At 39.9% G+C, this 25,586-nt stretch overlaps 1 protein-coding gene across 1 annotated transcript in view; it reads left to right on the forward strand.

The window, feature by feature from the left end:
- The first annotated feature begins 242 nt into the window (after positions 1-242).
- Positions 243-25,586, forward strand: part of LOC138605484 (integrin alpha-5-like) — a 42,038-nt gene continuing 16,694 nt past the window's right edge. Inside the window, exons 1-18 of the mRNA XM_069677765.1 lie at positions 243-537; positions 8,081-8,205; positions 10,229-10,329; positions 11,419-11,542; positions 11,983-12,044; positions 12,202-12,247; positions 12,455-12,580; positions 13,305-13,349; positions 13,578-13,621; positions 13,814-13,870; positions 17,320-17,372; positions 18,384-18,592; positions 18,822-19,013; positions 19,105-19,150; positions 19,238-19,351; positions 20,775-20,830; positions 21,372-21,529; positions 23,242-23,379. Coding sequence (XP_069533866.1) covers positions 338-537; positions 8,081-8,205; positions 10,229-10,329; positions 11,419-11,542; positions 11,983-12,044; positions 12,202-12,247; positions 12,455-12,580; positions 13,305-13,349; positions 13,578-13,621; positions 13,814-13,870; positions 17,320-17,372; positions 18,384-18,592; positions 18,822-19,013; positions 19,105-19,150; positions 19,238-19,351; positions 20,775-20,830; positions 21,372-21,529; positions 23,242-23,379 — 1,896 coding nt within the window. The 5' untranslated portion in view covers positions 243-337. The remainder of the gene's footprint in view (positions 538-8,080; positions 8,206-10,228; positions 10,330-11,418; positions 11,543-11,982; positions 12,045-12,201; positions 12,248-12,454; positions 12,581-13,304; positions 13,350-13,577; positions 13,622-13,813; positions 13,871-17,319; positions 17,373-18,383; positions 18,593-18,821; positions 19,014-19,104; positions 19,151-19,237; positions 19,352-20,774; positions 20,831-21,371; positions 21,530-23,241; positions 23,380-25,586) is intronic.

Below are 25,586 nucleotides of genomic sequence, written 5' to 3' on the forward strand. Positions count from 1 at the left end.
TTGTTAAGTAATTCTGCGTGTTGTCAACTTTACCTCAGTCTTTTTTCTTTAGGGCGCAGACTGCCTGGCTATATTTATAGCTCCACCCCAACTGAGGTTGCAATGATTTCCCCTCCCTCTTTCCTCTCCTCCTCCCTCTCTCTGACACTGTCTTCCCTTTCTTTGCATTTCACCAGTCACTCAGGATCAGTACACCGGACTTGTTGGATCTAAAGGGATTACTAAGGACACCCTAAATTTATGACTACGAGCCAAACAGTCGTGCGTAAGGAACAGCACGGATGATGCGTGTTGCCCTGCAGCTACTCAATGACAGAAGAGACGCGCAGAAGAAGAGATGGGCACCGTTACTGGACTTTCACCTACCCGGTCGTGGGGAAAAAGTTGTCAGTACTCCATGTGGGTTGTACCTGTAGTGGTGGTTTTGGTCCAGCTTTGCGCTGCTTTTAACTTGGACACGGAGTCACGCGTTGTTTTCACCGGACCACAGGGAAGTTATTTCGGATACTCAGTGGAGTTCTTCGGTAACTCATCCAGGTAAAGTCTTTACGCATCATCACAAAGCTTAGTGTGTTTCCTCACTTTGGAAACTAGGGCATAGACAGTTCAAGACATTCTATCGAGTGTAGTATCTGACTTGAGATGTAAAGTAATACATAAATAAAAGCATCATAACATGGGTAGTGTACAGGTTTGGGTAACCAACTAATACACATTTACCTTTAAATTTTCCCTCTGTCATGGCTTCTTTATAATAATATAGTACAATATTCCTACAGTCGGAGGTTGTCCTTGTATCTGGTCCTACACAGTCAATACTGCAGATCAACATTATATATTTTATATTCTACAATATCTGCAGTGTAGCATAGACTCCTCCTATAAAGAGTTGTTTTTGTGTTGTAACCAATCGAGCAATGGTAGTCATTTTGATGATCTTATACTTTAAAATCAATTCATTTACTTATAAATTGATGTATTTGCACAGAAGCTACAGTATGTTGTTTTTTGAATCAATTATGGGATTCCAGACTTTCTCGTTTTCATCTCTCTCTCTTTCACACACACACACACACACACACACACACACACACACACTCTGGATTCCAGCCCACTTATGATTGGAAACAGACGCACATGTCTGAGTGTGAGTGATTCAGAGAGGAGGGGGTTAACCTACAGCAGAGTAAGAACTATGCTAATCTTCTGCTGAATATATACTGAGGGGACAGAAGGGCTTTCCTGCTGCTTTCTGTGTTGACAGATGAGGAACTGCAGAGTGAGATAAAGTCAAAGATCAAACATTCGTCTCCACAAGTTTACAGACACAGCATGTACTTTAACCTGTGTCGGCTCAATGTGGAACTCGGTGGGCACTAGTGTGGAACACACACAGCGAAAAATCACAAAGTATGTAGGGCATGAATGAGGTGTGAAGTAGATCACACCTAGGAGGATGCCTTCATGGTTCTTGGTAAATTAGCTGCACACTGACGTTTGTGTCTCACATGTTTAACCATTTCTTTTGAGTAAAAGAGCTATGCATCTACAGTATATATAATCTCTTTAATATCTACTCAGTGATCTTTGAAAAAGTCTTTTCAAGAACACTTACTGCTGTTGAAAATGTGTTTTTTTTTCTGCATCCAAAAAAACTTAGCATGATGAGTTTTGTTTGGAACCCATTTGTCAAGTCGAGCCTCTTTTTAATCATCCAAACAAACTAGGTAGCCGATGATGTAACTCGTTGCTCGATTTGTACTACTCATAAACATTTAAATATGTAATCATCAGCTTTATTCTAGTATTTTATATGTTCATTTTGTTTCAAGAAACGACGACATCAATCAATCAAATCAATCAAATTTTATTTGTATAGCGCCAAATCATAACCAGGGTTATCTCGAGACACTTTACAGAAAGAGCAGGTCTAGACTGACTCTTTGTTAAGTTATTTAAAGAGAGGCCCAACATGAATCCACGATGAGTAGCACTTAGCAATTCGACACATTGGCAAGGAAAAACTTCCTTTTAACAGGCAGAAACCTCGAGCAGAACCAGACTCATGTTGAACAGCCATCTGCCTCGACTGGATGGGCCGAAAATGGGATAGAAGGAGATGCAGGATAGAGACAGGCAAAGAGAGCCACAACAACATATGTCCTTGTTACATGAACAACAACAGACACATACTTATGGTTGCAATGCCAATAATAGTGGTAGACTAGGGTGAAGATTGGCTAAATAAATAAATAAATAAATAAATAAATTAGCGAGAGAAGCAGAGTAATGATAAAGGCTGAGGTAATCGTAATTGTAACAGTTGAAGTCAACAGGTCTACTATTAGCATTAGCAGCAACAATAATGATAGCAGCAACAATAATGATACTATGGGGAAGGCTGATGTTAGTAGTTGTTGCAGTCGAGCAGGTCCACAGCAGCAGGTGGTCTGCAGCAACGATCCCCAGGAACCTTCAAGACAAGGGAGCACAAGAACTCCCGGGAAGATATGTGGTTAGTAATGTTAATGGGACCGGAAGATACAGAGTTAATGAGCTGCATTAATATGACAGAGAGACAGAGAGAGAGAGAGAGAGAGAGAGAGAGAGAGAGTCAGAGAGAGAGAGAGAGAGAGAAGATTGGTGTGTCAGATCCCCCGGCAGTCTAAACCTATAGCAGCATAACTATGGGCTAGTCCAGGCCTGAGCCAGCCCTAGCTATAAGCTTTGTCAAAGAGGAAAGTTTTAAGTCTACTCTTAAAAGAAGAGAGGGTGTCTGCCTCCCGGACCTTGACTGGTAGATTGTTCCAGAGGAGGGGGGCCTGGTAATTGAAGGCTCTACCTCCAACACTACTCTTAGACACTTTAGGTACCACAAGCAGGCCTGCATCCTGGGAGCGCAATGTTCTAGAGGGGTAATTTGGCACTATGAGCTCTTTAAGATATGATGGTGCCTGACCATTAAGAGCTTTGTAAGTAAGAAGAAGGATTTTAAATTCTATTCTAGATTTTACAGGAAGCCAGTGCAGAGAGGCTAATACAGGAGAGATGTGCTCTCTCTTCCTAGTTCTTGTCAGCACACGTGCTGCAGCATTTTGTACCAGCTGCAGAGTTTTTAGTGACTTATTAGGGCAGCCTGATAGTAACGAGTTACAATAATCCAACATGGAAGTAACGAATGCATGGACTAGTTTTTCTGCATCGTTTTGAGACAAGATGTGTCTGATTTTTGCTATGTTGCGAAGATGAAAGAAGGCTGTCCTTGATATTTGTTTTATGTGGGAGAAGAAGGACATATCCTGATCAAATAGAACTCCCAGATTCCTAACAGTAGTGCTGGATGCCAGGCTGATGCCATCTAGGGCAGCTATATCATTAGAGAAAGAATCTCTAAGGTGACATGTAAAATTCCTCAACATGAAACAGAGTTGCATCTTTTTTGTCACGCCTGCTCTCTCTGGCAGATCAGCAGTTGCTGGGTGATGGACAATAGTTGATGATTGGGATGATGAATCAACACATAGTTTGTAATACCAAAGAATACTGTAAAAGCAAGGACCTTCATCAGTGGGTCAAAGGTTTAATGATCATTATGCTAACTTTGCAATAATGACTGAAAAGACATTTATTTAACTTTTAAATAATTACTTTAAGAGGTCTGTCTCTTGCAGTGGAGTTGTTCCCAAATGTATGCAAAGTAGACAGTCTGTATTTTAAAGTCCCCACTCTGAATTAAGGCTCAGAGAAAACTTGTCAGTTCACGGTAGACCATGTTATTCATATACGTGTGCTTAATATGTAAAAATAACTAGTTATTCTCTCCATAAAATATTTTATTAAGCAATACAACACAGCCTTGCTCAGTTTGATTAAAATTCAGATAAACTCATAGTTAAATGTTCTAGTTACACTGAGTGTAAACTGGACAACTTTAATGTAGCCTACTGATTCTAAGTTGGTACATAAAATATTTAATACTCCAAAAATGGAATATGTTCTTAATTTTGATACTTAGACGAGGATTTTTCATAGTGTTATTCATATGAATTTTTCCAGGACTTAAGGACATTGAAGGCTGGCTGACCAGATACTGAAATATGCCAGTTATGGCCAATTAGCTCACTGGATCATGATGACCTGATTGATTACTTTCTGGGTATTTATGTCTATCAAATATAACCTTGCTTGCTCGTCCAAAAGAGTCCAGCACCAACAGCCAGCTGTTCACAGCTGCTGTTTCTTGTGAGCAGAAGACCTCTGCAGGATGTGTTACATCACCTGGAATCCCTTTGTGGATGATGACAGCAACCTACAGATTTTATCTGCTGTATGATAACCTGCTGGAGAGCAGCTTGTAGCAGACAGTATTCAGTACATAAAGTTGATCGTGTAAGTGTCTGCTCAGATCTTTGCCAAGTAAATCCCAGTAACACTTTATCAGCTCTCTGTGACTCATGTTTCTCTCTCTTACATCCTCCAGGGCTCATAGAGTAAGAGCAGTGTTGTTTTAATGTAGATATATTCCTGTGAGGAAATTGGTTAAGATTCTCTCAGTTTGCTAAGCTAAGCTCGTGGCAGTCAGAGGGCATGTTTTTGACAGGAGTTGACTTAGACCAATCTGTGCAGACTGAGTCTGCTTTTGCCTGCAATAGTTTTGCTTGCACATTAAGTTCCAAATTTTGTTATTGAACAAGTACATGTGCTTTAACAGCTCACAATTACTGTTGAATGTCTGCTTGTGACAGCAGTTCATGTTTTCTGGGTAAACAACGCAGCAGGAAAGAGATGCTGTCCCGAATAACTGAAATGTTTTCTTTCTGCTGATGTGTTTGTTTCTGCTGGTTGTCATGCAGAATGACAATTACTCCTCTGTTTGGCTGCAGGGAGCTGTTCCTGCCGGAGTTATTCCTGTTACTCACCATCCCCTCTCTGTTTTCACTTTCTCTGCACACATGTTCAGCTGTGTTGAGTGTGTTGGTAGAGCTGGTTCACTTTGATCTCAAAACTGAGCAAGAAATGAGAAATGTTTATATTTCAGCACATGAACTGGGCTCAAAGTAAGACTAAATGATTGGGGTTTTTTTCAAATAAGAAAGATTTTATGTTAAAATTCACTAAAGGGGTGTAACAGATTTGAAAATGAGACTGAATTTGAGACTCTAACACCGACAGTCTCCAGTTGCAGTTACCTCTCATGTAATGTCTGAAACTCAACCAAATTCTGTCGTCAGTGGTCCTGACTTAATAAACAGGTTTGTTCTCTTGAACCTGCTTTGAAAGTCTTACTGCTACTTTTTTAAATAGAACAATCGCTTAAGTGGATTGTATATGTGTTGTCTCACGCTTCTGCAAAGTAGCTAAAATATGGCAAAATACAAAGTGAAGATTAAAGAGTGCTCTTTGCTTGGAGTCTAACTTATACATTGCTACATTAAAAATAGAAAAGTTCTTGGACACCTTTATTTTGTTGGTCAACTGTTTTGTTCCAAACTAACGTATCTCAACACCTGTTGGATGAATTGACATAACATTTTGTACCAATATCCACGGCCCCAAGAGGATGAACTCCACTGACTTTGCTGAGCCCCTGTTAATTTTGTGGCCCTTCCACTAAGAGGTGGCATTTTGATACAGAGTGTCTGGAAAGTTATTGGATGGATCATTGTATAATGTACAGACATTAATGCATTCATGTACCTACGTAAGCTAGGACCAACCAATTTCAACCAATTAATCTGCAACATTTAGCTGCAGAGCACCAAGAACGCTCGGTCAGTTAGCTAGCTACTGCGCTGTGGAGAACGTCTGTCTACGCCCACTTCTCAACGATCAAATCAAATCCCTCTAATGATATGTCCCGCCTGCACGTCCTGTTTCACTCGGAAATACGTCACGATACGGAAGCTAGATACTCTCGAAATGCTGTTTCAGCTCAACTAAAATCCTGTGACTAAACAGTCATCCGGTATATTCTCGTCATATTTCAGATTCTGTACCGCTCGGAGCCATTGCCTGCAGTGAAAACGGTAGTTTTTTACTTCAGCGTCTCTCGCTGGGCCGTTCCTTTCAGAGGGAGGGGCGCAATGCACGATGGGTGTTGTAGGAATGTAGAATGGGTAAAACCATGGGCTGTTTGTACAACTTTCTCCACAGCTATGGCGCCAATTTCAAATATCATTGCTTCTATTGATTACAAAGAACACCAGCTTTGACTGACAGTGACTTTTCCAGGGGAGAATTGCTCCTTTAAGCTCTACATCACACCAACGGGCTAATGGTGTTAGCACAAGTGAACCGCACAGCCAATCACAGTCAGTGCTAAGCAAATGTACAGTTTAAAGCCTTTATTTTTGTGCAGCTTTATTGTTGGCATAGCAAACACTGACACTACTGAATTTACCTTAGCTGTTTTTCATGCCTTCTTCAGAAAAGATGTCATGTTTGACGCAACAGAAAAGAGATCACACATATTGAGTATTGTGCCAGATTATTCTGGGCCACCCACATATTTAGTTTAATGAGTGTATTTACATGTTAACCAAACAAAGTAGATATTTGGTCTGGGGATGTGACTCATATAACCATCATATCCTGTTTATTATGGGAACCCAGATAAAATCTTGAGAAACCTGGACAGGGTTAGAGGGGGACAGAGGCCTTGTTAGTTTCTAAGAAAATATCATGAGTTCATTACTAATTTAACGGAGAACGGAAGGACATGTCATTAAAACTCTGTGGTTCAGAAACTTTTCTGCTTGTTATGACATAAGCCATAAGCAGTTCAGCCAAAGTCATTGTCCTTTCTTAACTTGTTTTGTTTGAATAATTTAGCGGTCTGAAAGGTTAAAACTAGAAGACCAGTGTAGGTTATGACGACTGAGTAAGACCTACCATTAGGATATGACTTGTTTTAGAATGATGCGGCTATGTAATTTAAGAACCCTCTGGAGCTCATAAATCCTCTGTAAAAATTACATATTGCATCTTTAACCAGCCATGCCTCGAGCCATTTGGTTGTTTGCAGATGTTCATGTTGAATATGAGTTAATAGAAAGGAATCCTTCTTTCAGGTCTCAACAGAAGCATCCATCATCCGGTACACATTAGGTTAGCAATGAGGCTTTTGTTCGCCTTTGTTTTCATTCAGAGTGCTCTGAAAACACTCAGAGGTATATCTGCAGACAACACATGTAGTGGCAGTGGGTTAAATGTCCTGTAGATTTGAAGGCGAGGGCCATTGAAAGCCTCCACTCTCTGCTGAGTGCCTGTGGAGTGAATGGTTTATAAGGAAAGCTCATCCAGCCATGTAAATATTCCTCTTGCGCTCTCCAGACATTTTGGGGGATGAGGGGGGAGTACAGAGTCTGTCTGATCTCTGCTAATGTCATCAGTCACCAATGTCTTAAGTTGTCCCAGTCCCGCCAGGCTAGGCCTTTTTAGCAGACCTGTCTGAAAACCTTGAAGCTCATTTGTAGTACATACTCATATATGCACACACTCTGGCACATGCATCTGTGGGAGAACATGCAGGATATTTACATGCGTCCATGCAAACCTGCAGATATGTTTAGACATGGCATTGTGCGTTTGTGTGTTATATATCTCTCTTGTATGTTGAAAATGGAGTGAATAAAATGTATGTATGCATGTCAGCTTAGGGCTTCTGTACTACTACTCTTAACTAGTAACTAGTAAACTCTGCTATAAGTCAGCCTCGTTTCTGCTTCTTAATGGTTTTACTTCTCAATTGTTTTTATAGCTTAGTTTCTCTACAAACTAACTTTGTATTTGCTTTAGATCTGGTCAAAGGAATAGTTTGACATTTTGGGAAATACATCCATATTCACCACATTCACACACTAAATCACAGACATCGCAGATACAGCTTCAAGGGCAATTTGGGGTTCTTGCACTGGCACAGTTATACATGCAGACTGCAGCTGTGTTTATGACATGTTTATAAGACAAATTAAATGCATTTGATTTTAGATTAAATTATTGTATATATTGTTTCTTGGTGTAATCAGGGACTCCTTAACTCTGTACAATGTAATATATTGTTTCCCTTTCTGCTGTCTAGTACCAGTATTTTGATTGGCGCTCCGAAAGCCAACACGAGCCAACCCGCCATCACTGAAGGAGGAGCTGTGTACTTATGCCCCTGGAGTCAAGCTAACTGCAGCATCATCAACTTTGACAAGCAAGGTAGGGTGTCTTGTTAAATGTAGATTGATGGTCTGTTTCTTTTTATCCACACACAGATGAAAATGTAATCTGGGAAAAATCACGTTCATATTCAAAAACCCAGGGAGAGAATTTTACCTGTGTCATAATCACAGCAGTAGTGAGTAACTCACATTATTCCAGAGTATAAAAATGTCACTTTCCCCAACAGCACAGTTAAACAGTTGAGACAGGACTATGTAGTAAACTCTCAGCAGCCTCTAACCAGCCATAAAAGTGGCTGAGAGAAGCTATAGGTAGCATCCTGAGTTAAGCACCGCTGTGCTTGACCCTGAGGTCAGAAGTGCAGCTCCCTGCCATCTTATAGCTCCTTATCCAACAGTTCTCTGTTTTGATTGAAACCAGCCTTTGATGTCTCTCCTGTGTTTAATGGTGGCTGAGGCTTTCCTCCACCCCACCCCTCACAAAGGTCTCCATTTTGGGACGTGTGCTGTGTTTCCAGTGTTTTCACAGAGCTTTGATTTCCTGCTGGACTCGGGCCCAGTGTTGTGAGCACTCTTTAATTAGAGCAGAGTCATTACGTTGGACAAGGACCCCAGAGAACCCGGGCTGCCCCTAGTTCTGCCAGAAAAAGAATTACCTCTATCAGAGATGCAGGAAGTGATAAGGACCAATCTTTGAGGATCACAGGGTCAAACTTATCGTGCAGTCTCACATGTTCATATCAAATGCTGGTTTACATGGACCAAAAGCTGTGGCTGTGCAAACTCTGCGTACATAAATACACATTTACAAACTGTTTACAAACTGGCCCTGTAGTCAGCCTATGAAATGTGATACCGGCATTGTAGGAAAAAAAAAACACACACACGCACACACATAGACACACACACACACACACACACACACACACATACATACATCTACACACACATGCTAATGCTTTTACACTCAGTAGTCTTGCAATTCCCATTACAGGCCTCAGGATTCATGGTGTGTTTGAGGACACAGCCCAGACTCCGTTAACCAAACAGGCAGCCAGGAGAGTTTAATGTCACCACTCTGCTACAGACAGCCGGCACATATATCAGGAAATATACCACAGCAAAGCTTACAAAGTTACAGGCAAATTAAAGTACCATTTAATAACTTGACTTGAAACCAGACCTAACAAAAGTGTTTTACTTTAGGCAAATTGATGTCATCAGGTTTTGTTAAATTACTTTTCAAGGATGCTGAGTAGCACAAAACAAACAAACAAAAGCACAGTGCAGGTTTGATAAAAACTCAGCATGAAGAAGAAATAAGGATCTGGCAGCAACCTTTACTTTTAGTACCTGGATAAGGATGTGAAGTATTTTTCCAGGTCAGGAACATGTTTTTATAATGTTCTGTAGGACATAAATGCAACCTGGCTCATACGTTTTTTGGACCAGGAATAGCAATCCAAGGGAAAGATTACTCTCCTTTTTTCAAATTAATGATTCTAACACCTTGTTGTTAAAAGTCAAATCATGGAGTAATGGTGTTTAATTGAATAATGAGTAATGGTGCTGAAGTGGCAAGACTAAACCATTTGGCAGGCAACCACAAACACTCACACAAACACAGCTCTAGCACTCCACTACCCCCTCCTTCATCACTGCGCCTGCTGTCGTACTGTGAGGGCCTCTTGAGGTACAATGAGCTACAGCCGTTTTGGTTACAGTCACAACAAGGTCCAAGTCCCTTTGAGCTGTTTGATGTCTGCCATAGCATGGAGGATGGATTAAGACCGCAGAACCAGGGAACAAGGCCATAAAATATCCATGTAAAACGTCAAGAACATGTGAGGAGTGCTCTCAAATGAAGCCCTGACAGCACAATATCAAACACCAAAGACAGGGGGATCTGTGACTCAGTTAAAAAAGCATCGTTACCAATGTTTCTTCAGATGAAGAAGTTTCTGAGGGAAACGTAGAAACTGAGTCATTCAGTCATAGAAGAGCTGCTGCACACTTTATGAAAAACACTTTCAAATATTTTTTCTTCCTTGTTCTTCTAGGTGATCGACATTTTTATATAAATGATGTGAACACTCAGGTTGAGTTCAAGTCCCATCAGTGGTTTGGAGCTACTGTGCGTTCCCATGGCAACAGCGTCCTGGTAAGAATGAATCAGTGGTTGGTTAGATAATTAAACTACATCAAGATTTATGCAAAAAAAAATGCACCCTTTTTTTGTGCACATTATAATCAACAAAACAGACTATTATTGTCTATGTGCTAGCAGGAATTTTTCCTTATGGGGTTTTTGGGAATTGATGATCAGACCAGGTTTTTAAGACAAGACAGATTGTAGTTACAGTTGTTTAAGCTAGTATGGGCAATTTATTTAAAAAACCATTATACCATCATATTAGTTGACATTTACTTTACATCCCTACAGCAGTCAATAAATAAAATGTTCTGGCCAAAGAAAGGCCTTTTCAGTCAATAATTTTCAATGAGAGGCGAGCAGGCACGTAGGGAGGCGCGGGCAAACTGACAGGCGGAACGTGAAGTGGGCGCAATCCAGTGAAATTGTTGTGCTACCAGAGTTGAAAGTTCTTTAACTTTTTTTATCACAAAAATCATATTGGATGAGAGAATGATCCTTGCTGTATGTGAGTTCCCGGAGATATATAACCACAACAGGAGGGCCTTTGCATGGCAGAGTATCGGCGCAAGACTGGATGTATTAAGTAATGTAATGTTAGTTTTAACTTAAGCCACCGGTATGTTACATTAGTTGGTAACGGTTAAGTTACAACTATGCTAATTTAGCTAGTTGTTATAGCCTATAGAGAAAATACAGTTGTACCAGCAGGGATACAGTAGTGCACAAGAGCCGTTTCCATGGTTACCACGTGTAGAGTGCCTGGCGTTTACTCACAGAGCGCTTTTGTGCCTGTCTATTCACATGAGGAGCACAGTGAGACCCCGAGATCCAAGCGGATACGCAGGCGGAGTGTCGCCCCCCATCTGACAAGACCTTAAGTGATTTAGTACATGTTCGTGTTTGAGGGCGTGGCTTTGAAATTTTTCTTGTTGGTTACTTTCAACTTCCAGCTTACGACTTCTACAAAGTTGCCTACTCCAGCTTTAAGCAATGACAGCACAATTGATGTTTGACTGAGGACTTTTGTCCATTTAACGCTTCTCAGCTAGAAAGTGTGGTCATTATTTGGTAATAGGGCTCTCTCTCTGTCTCCAGGCTTGTGCCCCCAGTTACTACTGGAGGACTGAACATGACACACCCTTTGCCGATGTTACTGGAACCTGCTACCTCTCTGTAGATAGCCTGAAAACATTTGTTGAGTATGCCCCCTGCCGAACAGGTAAGGTATGATAGCACATTGTCAAGGGGCTATGCCAGAGTTAAATTGGGGGGGGTCTTTCTTGGTATGTGTTCTCTTGTATTTTTCGCTCTCTAAAAACAGAACAAAGTAGCCAAAACACTTTTCAGGTACAGTTAAAGTTATTTGAATAGCTAAGTTGGTATGGAGAGTGGATCATGTAATGTTATTAAAACCGACTGCAAAGTAGGAAATAGCAATTGCAGCTTAGCACATTAGCTTACCCTGAGGGTTTGTTTTTATTCACTTGTTTTTGAAGTTTTGATCTTGACTCAGTTTTAGGTCAATGAACAATAGAAATTTGACAAAAACAAAAGTGGAGAATGTTTCCCTCACCAGAACAGAATGTTTTTTAGTTTTTTTAGTTTTAATGAAACAGAACATTTATTAACGTTTCCCATGTTTGGTGCTATTTATTGCAGAACGACACGGACCTGCTGGACAGGGCTATTGTCAGGGGGGATTTAGTGCAGACTTCACCAAGGTAAGAGAAACATTTGTCAGGGTTTTCTACATAATCACATAGTCACTGCCTCTGTGTTTAGCTGAGGTAAACGGTAGGAATTTCGCTATGTACATCAGATTTGCAGAGTTTGTTTGAAACTAAGGATGACACCTCAGCTCTGGCTACTGTGTTACAGGATGGGAGGGTTGTGCTTGGAGGACCAGGCAGCTTTTACTGGCAAGGTGAGCTCACAGGAATGTGGAACAGCATGGACTTTTTGAAGAATGGAGCTTTTCAATAGATTTTCCTTTGTAAGAGTCAGAAAATCAATCCATCATCTTTGTGAGTGTCCAAACTATAATGGAACGACACAGGAGGCGTAGTTCAAAAGTTACATGTCCTATTTTAACCACTGACCTTCAACCCTTTGTTATCCATTCATCCTGTAGGTCAGTTGATCTCAGCCACCACAGATGAGATTGTTAAGGCCTACTACCCATCGTACTTTCTGCTGTCTGTTGCCGGCCAGATTCAGACTCGACAGGTGCAAGGGAGCTATGATGACAGTTATCTGGGTGAGGATTTACACTTAAGTCAAATAGGCTAGTAAAATTTGATGTATTATTAATACTATGTGCATTAACTAACCCTTATAGCACTGCTACTGAAGCTTAAACACGAATGGTGATTGCCAGACTCAAAATCTATTGTGCATGCATTTTTTCTGTGTTGTTACATTTCAGTAAAGTAACAATTGTTCAACATTTATAAGCTAAACATAATCTGCTCAGTGTCTATGGGACCTCTTGCTCTTCAGCATCTGGACATTTTGGTGGGTTGCTGAGGGTGTAACAGCGTGTTATACCAACCCATCCAGTCTTCGTCATGATAACTTGTGTTATAAAGAATATTATTATGGTAATAATTAGAGATTGCTCTGTTTTATACTAGAAGCTGCTAATGTAGGCTAGCCTCGCACAACCTAAATTTCCTTACGGTGCTGTTTTAGTATTGTCATGTCATTGTTCGTATATCTTTGTTGAGGCGAGCAGCTCAAAGCTACAATAGCGGCTACGAGCATAACATGCTGGGTTTTGAAGAAAAAAATAATGTATGGTATAAAAAGATGATATATCTGGTTCTGTTGCATTGTTCAGGTTTTTATTACTAAAGATATATCACTACAACCCAGCCTGATCTCAGACAGATTCATGCAACTTGTCGGTTTATAATGTATCATTAAACCTTTGGTCCTATCCATCACTTTACCCTAATCTCTAGTCTGCATTTCTCCTGCAGGTTACTCGGTGGCTACTGGCGAGTTCAGTGGAGATGATGATGAAGGTGAGGGTCATATTTACTGTACAGAGAACCAAAATTCATGGCTTAGTAAAGAGTTTGCTGACCCTGACTCCAAGCACAAGTACAAGGAATCATAAAAAACATCTTATAAGTGTGTAAGATTTTTTTGGTTGTTTGCCCTCAAGCTTTATGCAATAGCCTATCTTAGTTCTTAGTCTTGTTTTGAAATCACGTCCCCTAACCTTTTACCCCATGTTTTTCTCATTACAGACTTCATCTCAGGAGTTCCAAAAGGACTCATGCTGTATGGTGTAGTAAGGAATCCCCACAGTTAAATTCTACACTATTACAAAGAACACATTTTCTATAAAACATACAACTACAAATACGCAGATACTCAGACCCGCAGAACTAATGAATAAAGCGGAGTAAACTGTAGTTATCCAATATCATGCATCTTGGAGCATTACATATAATCACAATGATTTTTGTCTGCGTCTCTATAGGTGTCCATATTAAATGGAAGGGATCTGACGTCTCTGCTCAACTTGACAGGAGAGCAGGTATGTGCACATCTGGCTGGAGATTTCCTGTACTAGCCGGGCTTCTATTTTAATATGTGGGTTCATATTAAATGTGTCATGTGTAAAGAGGGTTTAAGATGAAGGAATTTGCCCCATGGAGAGGAGGCCTGTACCAGGGTCAGAGGTCAAGCTTACAGTGTGCACAGCTTATGGTTTCTGAGAGCTGTAAATTAAACCCAGAAACAGCAGACGAGGGTAGTGTTTGTGATGTCGCCATATTGATTCAGCATGTGCTTTTGGGAAGTACTAAAGAATGGCGGCTTTGGTGTGAGTCATATTGCTTTAAATGTAACCCACTGGTGAATTATTTTAAGACAAAATGTCAACTTGGTTTAGCAGCCAAGTTTATTTTTGGAAAAATTCCTCTGAGGAAATGAATTACTCATCTGCTGTGAATTTTAAGGTGTGAAATGTAACTGACCACCAGTTCAACTTCCTGTGTTCTGACTTCCCAAATGTTATATAAGAAATGAATGAAAAAGATGCTATGAAGTAAAAATCATCTTTGAAAAAGGGAAAAATATATAAATAGATCATCAATTCATCAATCATCAAATTGTGAAAACTAATTTGATTATAAAGTACAGCTTTATCAGGTTGTGTCAGTATTACCTTAAACTCTATGAATCTTGTAGAAGCATAGTAAAGTTAGGTAGTGGTCAAAGAAAGCCCAGTACCGCTGTTCCCATGTCCGCTCCGCTGACTTGCTGCACTCATGGCACTGAGCCGAAAATCTCAGGAGCCAATGGTTGAGCAACACAGAGAGGACCCGCCCACATGTTTGGGTCAAAGAGGCAGCCCAAACGAGAGAGCTGGCAACGTAACCACAAAGCTGCCAGTGAAAGCAAAAGTCTGATCATTGAGATGAAAGCAGAGGGAGCTGTGACCACAAGAACATGTTAAGAATGAAAAACACATTTTGCAAATTACAATTACACTAATAATTTGTTTGCAAAGTATGAGTTTTACTTTTGAGATAATATTTTTTCTTTGGTTCAGTGTGTTTTTTTCTCTCAAATTTGTTTTTTTGTTTGCAATTCAGGAAGTTGTGTTTGATAATATTCACCCAAATCTGATTCCACAGTAATTTGGTACAAATATGCATTTCACACTTGAGTCGTCTAACTCAAACTGTTAAAGTGTCATATTAGCTTTTGTTGAACTTTGAACTTCAATTTTAAACAAAATGAGTACAGGAAGAGTGTTTTTCACAGTCAGTATGGACAGGAGTGATGATTATGCAGAAGCATGGGCATACAAGTATTGTTTCAAGACCAAATTAAAAAGCTAAAATGTAAAAGCTTTTAGTTTGGACATAGCCAACCAATCATTCTTGGTGAAATGTACCCATCTGCTAGCTTCTTGTGTAATCCAAAAAGGCTAAATTGTGCAACATGTTGTACGTGTAAGAGCATGTGACCTTACAAACACAGGAAAGCATGTGGGGTTTTCAGTGTGGGAGGTCATCATTGACTGCCCAGAGGTGTCAGTCTTAGGGTGAAGGGTGCTGAGTAAACTGTTAAGTCATAGTGAGAGTGATCTGAGTTAAACTCCAGGCTAATTGACTCTGTGCTCTCTGTGGTTGAATGCTGCTCGCTCTGTGGGGGGCTTTGACCGTACAGCCAAGTCAGCTGCAAAAACACACCAGATGGTCTTTGTGCAAGAAGTCATTTGTTATGCAGATAAAAAAATATCTTTCTGCTGAGCCCTGTTTTATTGGCTTAACAGTCAAAGTTGTGTCCAGATTTCACACAAGGGTTGGCTGATATGATATGGGACATATAGGGCTGCTTGTCAAGCATTAGAAATGATCTCTCACAGTATTAGAACATTGTAGGATAAGAACCAAATCAATGTACTGGATTGCTGTGGTTCCAATGAGTTTCTTTTATGAATTTGGTTTATTTTAATGTGATTTTCCAGGTATTTAATTACAGTTACATTTGGAATTATAAATTGACAATAGAAAATGTTGCGTGAAAGTCAATTTACTTAAACTCATATACTCTAACTAAATGTTAGCATTAATCTAATCGTGTTTCAGTACAGCATTCACTCTCTTTTAGCTCTGTTTTTATCTCCACAATCTCCTGAGGGAATTATCAGATCTTATTGTATTTCTGCTGTTTGGTGCTGTGCAGGTAGTGAACTATATGGGGGGTTTATGAGAGGGTTTATCAGATTTTTTGGCTGATAACATCTGTCTAATGATAAACCAAGATTCAAAATAGATTAGTATAGCATGATGGTTATTTATTTGGAATGCTCAATAAATGTTATAAACATGTATTGTATTAAGTGATACACAACATGCAGATTTTCTTCAGTTTTGAATTCTTGTGATAAAACAGTAGTAAATCATGATTGATATTGATATTTTTATGATTTAAAAAAATCATATCAAATATGAAACCAATGTGTAAAGGGTCACTCTTACAGAGAATTATCAGCTCCACTCAAACAAAGTGAACAAAGTGGAGCATTTAGGAGCTAAGGAGAAGATATTTCCATCTGGAGATGGTGGAGACCAAAAACAGAGTTAAAAGCAAGTTAATATTTGATTTACATTCATCAGGTGGCCAGAGACAGGACTTTGAATAAATGGTAATGTTGTTTCGTAACTGCTTGATTTGTTCTGGCCCTGTAGTGCACAAAAAAACAGTTATTGATGGTTAAAATACTACTACTACGACTCACGTCTTCAACTACTTAGTCACATCCAAAAATATGAGGTCAATTATGGCTAAAGACTGTGAAAATTGATCTGTGGTCAGCTTTTCTTTGCTTGTTAGTCTAACCTTACCTCAGTTCAACATTTCCGTTGGTTTAGCGCTAAAGGAAGTGCTGATCGCATTTCTAATAGTGTGAATGTATCCAGTCAAGCAGTGCTCCCATAGGGTATTAGAGTATATTTGAACTTTGTCCTGAACCACAGTGAGATTTATGATGATGTGAGCTGTTTAGCATGTGTGATACAGTAACTCAAGGCCAATATTCAGTTTTGTTTTTCACAAGGGTCTCCAAACTCATTTCTGCGTACCTACACTACAAATCACTTTGAAGTGAGAGTCACCCAAGGATGTAACATGACCCTAATTTATCATACATGGTATGAAATTAAACCGGAAAAACCTAAGCCCCACAAGTATTTTCTCAGAGTGAGTGTTAAAGGAGTTTGAGTCCCCGGTCCCCAGACCCCCTACCTCTCCTCCAGCTTACAGAAGCTCTAACTCTGAGCTCCATGAAAAGGGAGCCGAGGAGACCCCGGGGGATTGTGGGATTGAGAGATTGAGGAGGAAAGCTGGGGGTGGTGGTGGAGGCTACAAAGTGAAAAAGGACATGGAGAAAGAAAATGAAAGAAAAGAAAGGGATCTATGCACAGTGGTGTGATTACAGGCTAACTGGGTCTTGTTTGTAATGTGTTCCAGATGGGGTCCTACTTCGGCTACGCAGTGGCATCTACCGACATCAACAAAGATGGGTGAGTGAAGTGAGAGACATTGAGATGGATGATGGCTGAGGAAAAGGAGGCAAAATGGGTGAAATGACAGAAAAGGGAGAGAAATGTAAGCTCAAACAAGAGACTGAAGTGTTGGATGAGGTCATGAAACAGAGACAACAGTGTGACTTTATGAAAGTTTCCCATGCTTATTAGATCACCCTGTCACTCTCTAACGTGTCATGAAATTTCCTAAGACACTTAACTCTCATTCTGTCTTTAGTTCCTCTCAGTGTTAAGTTCCCAATTTCACATCCTTAACACTGGCACAGGCACTTTGTGAGAATCAACCTCCTTCAACAAACATACTCACCCTTTCTTGCCTCTTTTTCAACTATGTATGACAATCACTGTTAACCTCAGTCCCACTGCCATTCCATGGGATATTACTGATTAATGTGGTGCAGCTGAACATTGTTGAAATCCACAGAACTTTATTTTTTACAGTCAAAAGAAGTTAAGACCATTAGGCTGTCACAGTTACTTATTCTGGCTGAATTAAGTTGAATCTTGTACCAAATAATTCACAAGAAATCTGAAATATGTCTGTCTGACAAGTCTCGGGTTGGAACATTTCTCTTGCTGATGGCATCATAGCGTCAATGAAGAGCTGGAACAAACTAATGCAGAATACACTATGACACTACCAAACATGGCGGAATAAGTTCATTTTTCAGACCTTAAAGCTGCTTTAGAGGAAATACTGAAAGGGAAAAGTTACTGGCCCAGTGAGTACGATCACGGGTTGAGGCAGAGTTTTTGGCAGAAATGGAATATATTCATTAGTAAGTGTTCATAAGTGTATAATTACCTGAAACTACAAATGTTTGTGTTTTCATTACCTTTGTAAGAGCTCTTTATTTCTACAAAGGGAGTTGGTCTTGTCCATGGAGCCAACCATGTTTTTACAGAAGCTCAGAAAGGACAAACCAAATACTTACTTTTCCATCTTAATCCCCATTATTTGCCTTCTGCCTTTGCTTGCCTCCCCAGTTTGGATGACTTGGTGGTGGGAGCTCCAATGTTCATGCGTCGAGGGTCCAATGGGCGCCTAGAGGAGCTGGGTAAGGTGTACGTGTATCTTCAGAGAGGCCCTCTGCTGCTGGAGCCAAGCCAGTCCCACCTCCTGGGTGAACAGGCCTTCAGCAGATTTGGCAGCTCGCTGGCTCCTCTGGGTGATCTCAACCAGGATGGATTCAACGGTAAGTATGCTACCAGTGGGAGTTCATGATTTCACCAAAAGTTCATAGAGGCAAATCACAACAAAATAATAACTATCAGTGTATTCCTTACTGGTTTGCAAAAACAGTGTTATTCCATCTCTTTAGTTGTAATTTATAATTTTGCTGATTGAGGTTGAGGATACATATGGATGTACATACATAGTACATGAGATACTTCATATAATGTGTTGTTTCTGTCTACAATCAGACATGGCTATTGGCTGTCCTTATGGAGGAGACGACCAGCAAGGATCGGTTCTCATTTACAACGGTCATGCTGGAGGTCTGATGGACACGCCCACTCAGACTCTCTCTGGCCAATGGGCTTCCAGCTCTTTCCCAGGCAGTTTTGGATTTGCTCTGCGAGGCAACAGAGATCTGGATCAAAATGGCTACCCAGGTACTGCAGAAAGTAGTCCACCACAAGGCGTCTATTAGTACTTTACCTTTTCCTTTGATTTCTTCATTAAATTCACTGGTCCTTCTTGCAGATCTGATTGTTGGTGCTTTTGGGGCCGATAAAGCCGTGTTATACAGGTATGTTAAAGCACATACGAGTGTAATCACAACTATACACAACATTCTTTTGGTTATTATTCTTTCCTGGTCTTTGTCCTTAATCAGGGCCCGGCCAATAGTGAGCGCCAGTGCATCTCTTACTGTGCAGCCGACCATGTTCAACCAGGAGGAGAAGACTTGTGAGCTGTTCACAGGGAACGACATCATTGCTGTGTCCTGGTATGGGTCTCAATTTTCCTTTAAAAAGTTAATCTCCAAGGTTGTGTTAATATGAAGATTATACCCTGTTTGATACAGTGTTTGTTATTCTTGTGGAAATGTGTTGTAAAGCCTAAAAGTAGTCAGAGCACCCTGTAAAAATAACAGAACATGGAAAGTCCTGCATGTTATGTAAGAAACTTCTTAGTTTAATTTCAGCTTTCCAAACTTCTGCCTCACGAGAATGTCAAATGACTTCATGTTTACCAGTTTCCTGTCCAAGCTGCTCTGAACTACACATACAGTATTCTTGGATCTAGTGAAAAGAAAGGGGAAATTCATCTTGCTTTCAATTTCAATGAAGCTCTTTCCACAAGTTCACGTTAAACAAAGTATTAAAAGTGGAAAGTTTTTAGACTGATGAGAGAGGCTTTTGCCAAAGCGGCTGGCATTTCAGTTTCTGCCCCGTAGGTTAATACAAGTAAGTCTTGTTTTCGTGGTTATTGGTGTTTTTGCTGCTGTGGAAACAAGAAGAAGACAAACTAAGCAGAGAAAAGGAAGTGGGAGAAAGGTGGAGTAGTTATATGGAAAGACAAGTGCAGTTATTAATATTTAAAAGGTCAGAAAAGGTTTGTAACTTTCCCAAAATGAATTAGTTTTGTTTTGCATCGCCATGACTCCACACAGCCTGAAGTGTATCCTCCCTTCATATGAAGGTTCATACAACCACACAAATATTTACATGTGTCGACTTATATTTAATGCATTTGATACTTTTAGGTTGTAATCCTTTAGTTTTCAATCAGGTAGTTTTTTTTAAACCCAAGTAAAACACTGCATGAGCAGCTACTTTCTCAAAAAAGAGAAGAAACAGTGTTGAGCCTGAAGTGCAGCCAAATAAACTCACTTTGTTTTAAAGTCAGTCAGTATTGTTTTTAAACACAATCTGATTTTATGAAGCACACAGAGAAATAGGTTCCAAATAACAACCCAACACAGTAAAGTTAGTTGACTTGCTGATTCTACAAATAAAAGCTCACTGTGCCACAAAATGATTCATAGGCATATTTTATGAATGATTGAATCAATAGTGTTTCCTGTAGATGTTTCATAATAAACGCCATGTTATGACTACCTTAAATTAGATAAGTATTAAGATGTTATCCTTAAATCAGTGAGATAAACTTACTAACACAAGGGCGGGATTTCAACATTTGTATTAGAATTCCTCAAACATAGGCAGGCAGTCTGAATCTGGTGTAGGAATACCAACAAAAATGACCTATATAGAGAGAAAGTTACATGAGGTTTGATTTTATGAAAGATTTGAAGATTAAAACATATATAGATGGAGAAGTATGTCAAATCAGTGTAAACACATCTGTATTAGATCAGCATAAAGTTGTTGTTTTTTTAAACATTTTTGTCTGTCTTCAACCTCTAGTGTCAGCATCAGTTTCTGCCTGCTGGCTAATGGGAAGCACCTCCCCTCTCATCTAGGTGAGACACACACACACACACACACACACACACACACACACACACACACACACACACTTACACATAGACAGAAATGCACACAGATGGTCCCTATTACCTTGCTTTCTCTGTGTTGCCACAAGTATGCTGGACCTCGCTGTGGTCAATTTGGCAGTTAAGATCAAGATAAAAGAACAATCATGTAAATACAGGGTAGCTTGGTGGGCTCCGGCAGTTTAGAAAAGTGTGTGTGTGTTTATTTAAAGTGCGTGGGTGTGTATTGTCTGTGTTCTCTGCATAGTTGCTGTCATGTGGGCCGCAGTAATGCCCTCAGTGTGTTTTTACATACTGTATAGACATACATGAAGGCGCTGTTCCATAATCATGTTAACCACTGTATGTATATTTGCATATGGCTTGGAATGCATGTAATATGTCAGTGCAAGTATGTGTTTGTGTGCCTATGCATGCATTTACATGCATTTCTTTGTTTAATACAGGCAGACGATGTGCATACTCAATGTTTTCTTGCCTTGTTGCCTCTTATGTGTTTGTTTTCCAGACTTTGTGGTGGAGGTACAGTTAGACAGTGCGAAACAGAACCAGAAAGAGTCCATCAGGAGGACTCTGTTCCTGGACAGCCAGCAGAGCAGTCTGCTGAAGACCTTCAGCCTCGCCATTGGAGAACGCGCGTGCCATGAGACCAAGATCTATCTGCGGGTCAGTCACACTAATTGTTTTTCTAACCTAATGTCAAGCATTTGATGTACCTTGTTTTGAATATTTAAAATTAGATTTATGCATATCTGTGTCAGGTGAATGATAAGAATACAATACAACGCAAGTGACTTTGTGAGACTGTACTGTACAAAGTGGTGCTTTGAGCTTAATGCTAACGTCAGCTTGCATAATAACATATGCTTAGTAGAGCTTTTTTATGCTTTTATTTTAAAGAAATTTAAGCCATTGACCTTATAATGGAGCTAAATTAAATTTAAGTCATCACCAACATTATGAGAAATCATAGAAATCATCCAGAAGGGACCATGAATGTCTGTACCAAATGTCATCACAATCCATCCATTAGTTTTCAAGAACTATCACCAAAAAACCAAAACAGTCAACCTTCTATCACCTGAAAAATGAGGGGATAGCCAAAGCCTGTAGGATTCATTCTCTGGGGACCTTCAGTGTCTTAATCAACTGTTGATGCAATACAACAGACGGTCATGAAGTGCCAGTTGCCAAGACTGCGCCCCCTTTTTGGGGAAAGAATGATGCTTTCATGATCAAATATATGTTGAGATATTTTGGTCGGGACCAAACAACCATACTGTTTTCATGACTTTGGACATTGTTTCTAATGCATTTATATCAGGAAAGTAGCTGTTGCAGTTGAGGGACATGATTTTGTTCTTATGCAACCTCTGTCCGCATACAAGCATTGAGATGTCTTTGTATCCATATCATTAGTGAATAGAACTAGTTTAGATGTCCTCACAAGAACTATGTATTCTGCAGGCAGACTAGGGGTGGATAATGTTTAACAGTCCCTGCAGAAACAGTTCACATAACTGTTCCTTGGAGGAATAAACTGAATTTTCCATTAATTTCAGTCAGATTTTATGCTGTACTGTCGGATGAAAACAAAAACAGATCGTTTCCAAAGTAAAAAAAAAAAGCCAATAACTGTGTCTCAGGAACTGAAGCCCTGCTGGTTTTCATTCAATCCATCTAATCAGAGACTGTTTTGCACCTGCAACGCCAGGTGAATGTAATTACCTTGTTAGTAGGACAAAGGTTAACGTCATTTCCTAATAGGCAGGGTTTGAAGTTGCTGTTTGAAGTGCTATTTTGGGGTGAAACTACTATAGTACCAATCTTCCCATCACTCAGTGGTGACCTGATCAAAGTGAATGCCTGCCAAAAACACTTAAGTCATATGTGTAGACGTTCACTGTAAGGAGATGATGATCAGAGCACTTCGCTCTTTAAAGGATAAGAGACGGTTTGAGAAAAATCTGCCAACCATCCACTCACCTGTCAGTCAACACTGACTCTGTTTATACATCATTTCTACCTTTGACTCTTTCTTAAAAGGGCCAAATCATTGTGGCTCGTCGAGCAGAATTCATGTCACATCTTAGAGAAACTTCAAACAGACTGATTCCTACATTTAGACCAGTAGTTCCTGCTGTCACATCTGCCTTTGATTTAGGTTTTTTTTTCTCTTCTCCCAACAAAAAGCCTGGAAATGTCTACAGTGAGGACACATTTCTAACCATCTTTTGCCCCTCATCTAAAGTGCTTGTTTCAGAATATTAGGAACATGCTAAATAGGACATTAATGCTGTGCACCAGAAAAAGTTACATCAATCAACAGAGACAGCAGACATGATATCGATTTTTACGCACAACTTTCTCTGTCACAGGGTGAGGAGGAGTTTCGGGATAAACTCTCTCCCATTTACATCAGCCTAAACTTCACTCTGGATCCTCATGCCTCGGTGGACCAGCATGGCCTCAGACCAGTCCTGAATTATCAGACAGAGCAGCCTATAGAGCAGAAGGTATGTGTATTAACTCGTTAACACACCTGCCACATGAAGCGTCTGTACATGATTGGGTTCTACACGTTTTTAAACTGGGAAACCCTTTCATAAAGATGGTTTTTATGGCATTGTTGCCCAGTTGCAGTACATTTTTTGTAATTTTATGTATGTATCATATATAATTATCAGATGTAGATTGTTATGTGAATCTATTTGTAGAGTACAAGTATTTGGAAGCGACACTGTTCCATCACTTTGTGTCCAGGGAATGTTATTGTTGCGATAAATTGCCATGTGTTTACACTTAATCTGAAGGCATCCCAGTATGAAGTTCCATCCACTGCTGGAGATGCTGAATTTTCGTTAAATTCTGGTATTTGTTTTGATTATTGATTAATGGTTTTAGGGCCTGTGTCCAATAACAGCAGTTTTTGTGCTGGAAACTCCTATTTTCTATACAAAACCAATTCAGTGTTTTCGGTGCTCAGCATCCTCAGTGCAAAAACACCCTCGACATCTGCTGTTTTTTGTTGCTGCACTTACAGCGCTACTTGCTCAAAGTTGAAAATAGTTCAACTTTTAGAACACAGCCATGCTCCACTCAGTGTCACCACTCTCTCTTACCGACCAATCAAAATCAAGAAGGGGAGGGACTTAAGATATAAACTTTTTTTTTTTTTTTTTAGGGTAACATTTTGAAGTCTAGGACATGATTCCATTGTTTTTATGATTTCTTTGTAAAATTTCCTTGAATAACAGCAAATATTAAGCATACAGAGTGATTTAAAACAAACCTTATGGTCACAAGGGAAGCGGAAGTGCCGCAAGACTTTTGTAACCTAGCAACAGTAAGCGCTGGTGAGAAGCGCTTTGAAATTGAGGTACTGGGTGCTGCCAGAGCAAAAAATGCTGTTAGTGGACACAGGCCCTTAATTATTTTCCAAGCTAACTTCCCACTGGTTCCAGCTTCCCAAATTTATATATTTGCTGTATTTATTTGTCATTAAGGAATGTAAACTGAATTGCAAATGAAAATTTGGGTTTTAGAGTGTTGGCCAGATCAAACGAGCTATTTTAATACATTTCTTAGGGAAGTTAGAACAGATATTTGTCAGTATTTTAAGACTTTTGATTGCCAAAATGATCACAGAAAAATAGGCAGATAAATAGATAATGAAAATAATCGTCCTAAAGCAGCAGTGTATTCCTATAGTCCAATGCAATATTTCAAGGTTTACTAGGTAAATAACAGCTGTAGGTGAAAACAAATGATGTATCAAGATCAGGCTTTGCTTTCATTTTGAGTATAATTTAGTTTTTGTAACATTTCAAGGCAATAGTGTTTGTAGTGCATGTCAGAAGAATACTCATATACTTCCCTTTGCGGAAATCCTTTATGCCCAGCTCTGTTTTAGTTCTCTTTGGAAGTTTAACTACCAAAGCTATAAAGTTTATCTCTGAAAAATGCATCCATATATTACATTGCCAGACTAAACATGCAGACCATACCACTTATACTGCCACACGCCTTGCATTTTATGAACTAAACACATAGTCACCCCAACAATTACCAGTGTACAGAGAGAGCAGAACAGATGGCATGATGGATGTCTTTACAAACTTTACCAAACACTCTTAAATCATTTACAAATGTCTGCTACACACTGGTTCTATATTATATCAGTTTAGCTCCACCCCTCCATAGCTCAGCACGTCTCCCATTGTTTACATTTGCATGCAGGACATTTATTTGAATGGCATGATGGAGGTCACAGGCCGCCACTTGACATTGACATAAAATTTTCAGCCCATAGAGTCAAACTCCATATGGTTAGAAGTTGAGGGTCAGCTCTGATAGAGCTGCACTGCACTCTGGTCTCCATTGGTAGTGTTTTTGCTTTCCTATATGAAGATTTGGAAGGTTTATGGAGGACTGGCGAGTCATGGCTCTGCAAAAACACAGAGGGAGGGCTGACAGCTCTGTTTGGGTGGGGCGGTGCTCGGCTCTCTGACATCTGGTTGTGGTTTGTTTATGTATGTTGCCAGTGGTCTCCTCCACCAGGCACCAGCCAGAGCCTGAAAACGTGCACATGTTCATGTGAGTGATATAAGGTGAAGTGAGTGTGTGATGTGGCTGTGGGTGAGTGTACATTGTATACTTGTAACTGCTGCTTTTAGCAAGAATACACCACGGTTTCGACCTGGAAAACTTGAATGCAAATATT

Source organism: Semicossyphus pulcher, unplaced genomic scaffold (assembly GCF_022749685.1).
Source record: "Semicossyphus pulcher isolate SPU_LCO1_2020_fin unplaced genomic scaffold, fSemPul1.0.p SCAF_3, whole genome shotgun sequence".
NCBI classification, from domain to species: domain Eukaryota; kingdom Metazoa; phylum Chordata; class Actinopteri; order Labriformes; family Labridae; genus Semicossyphus; species Semicossyphus pulcher.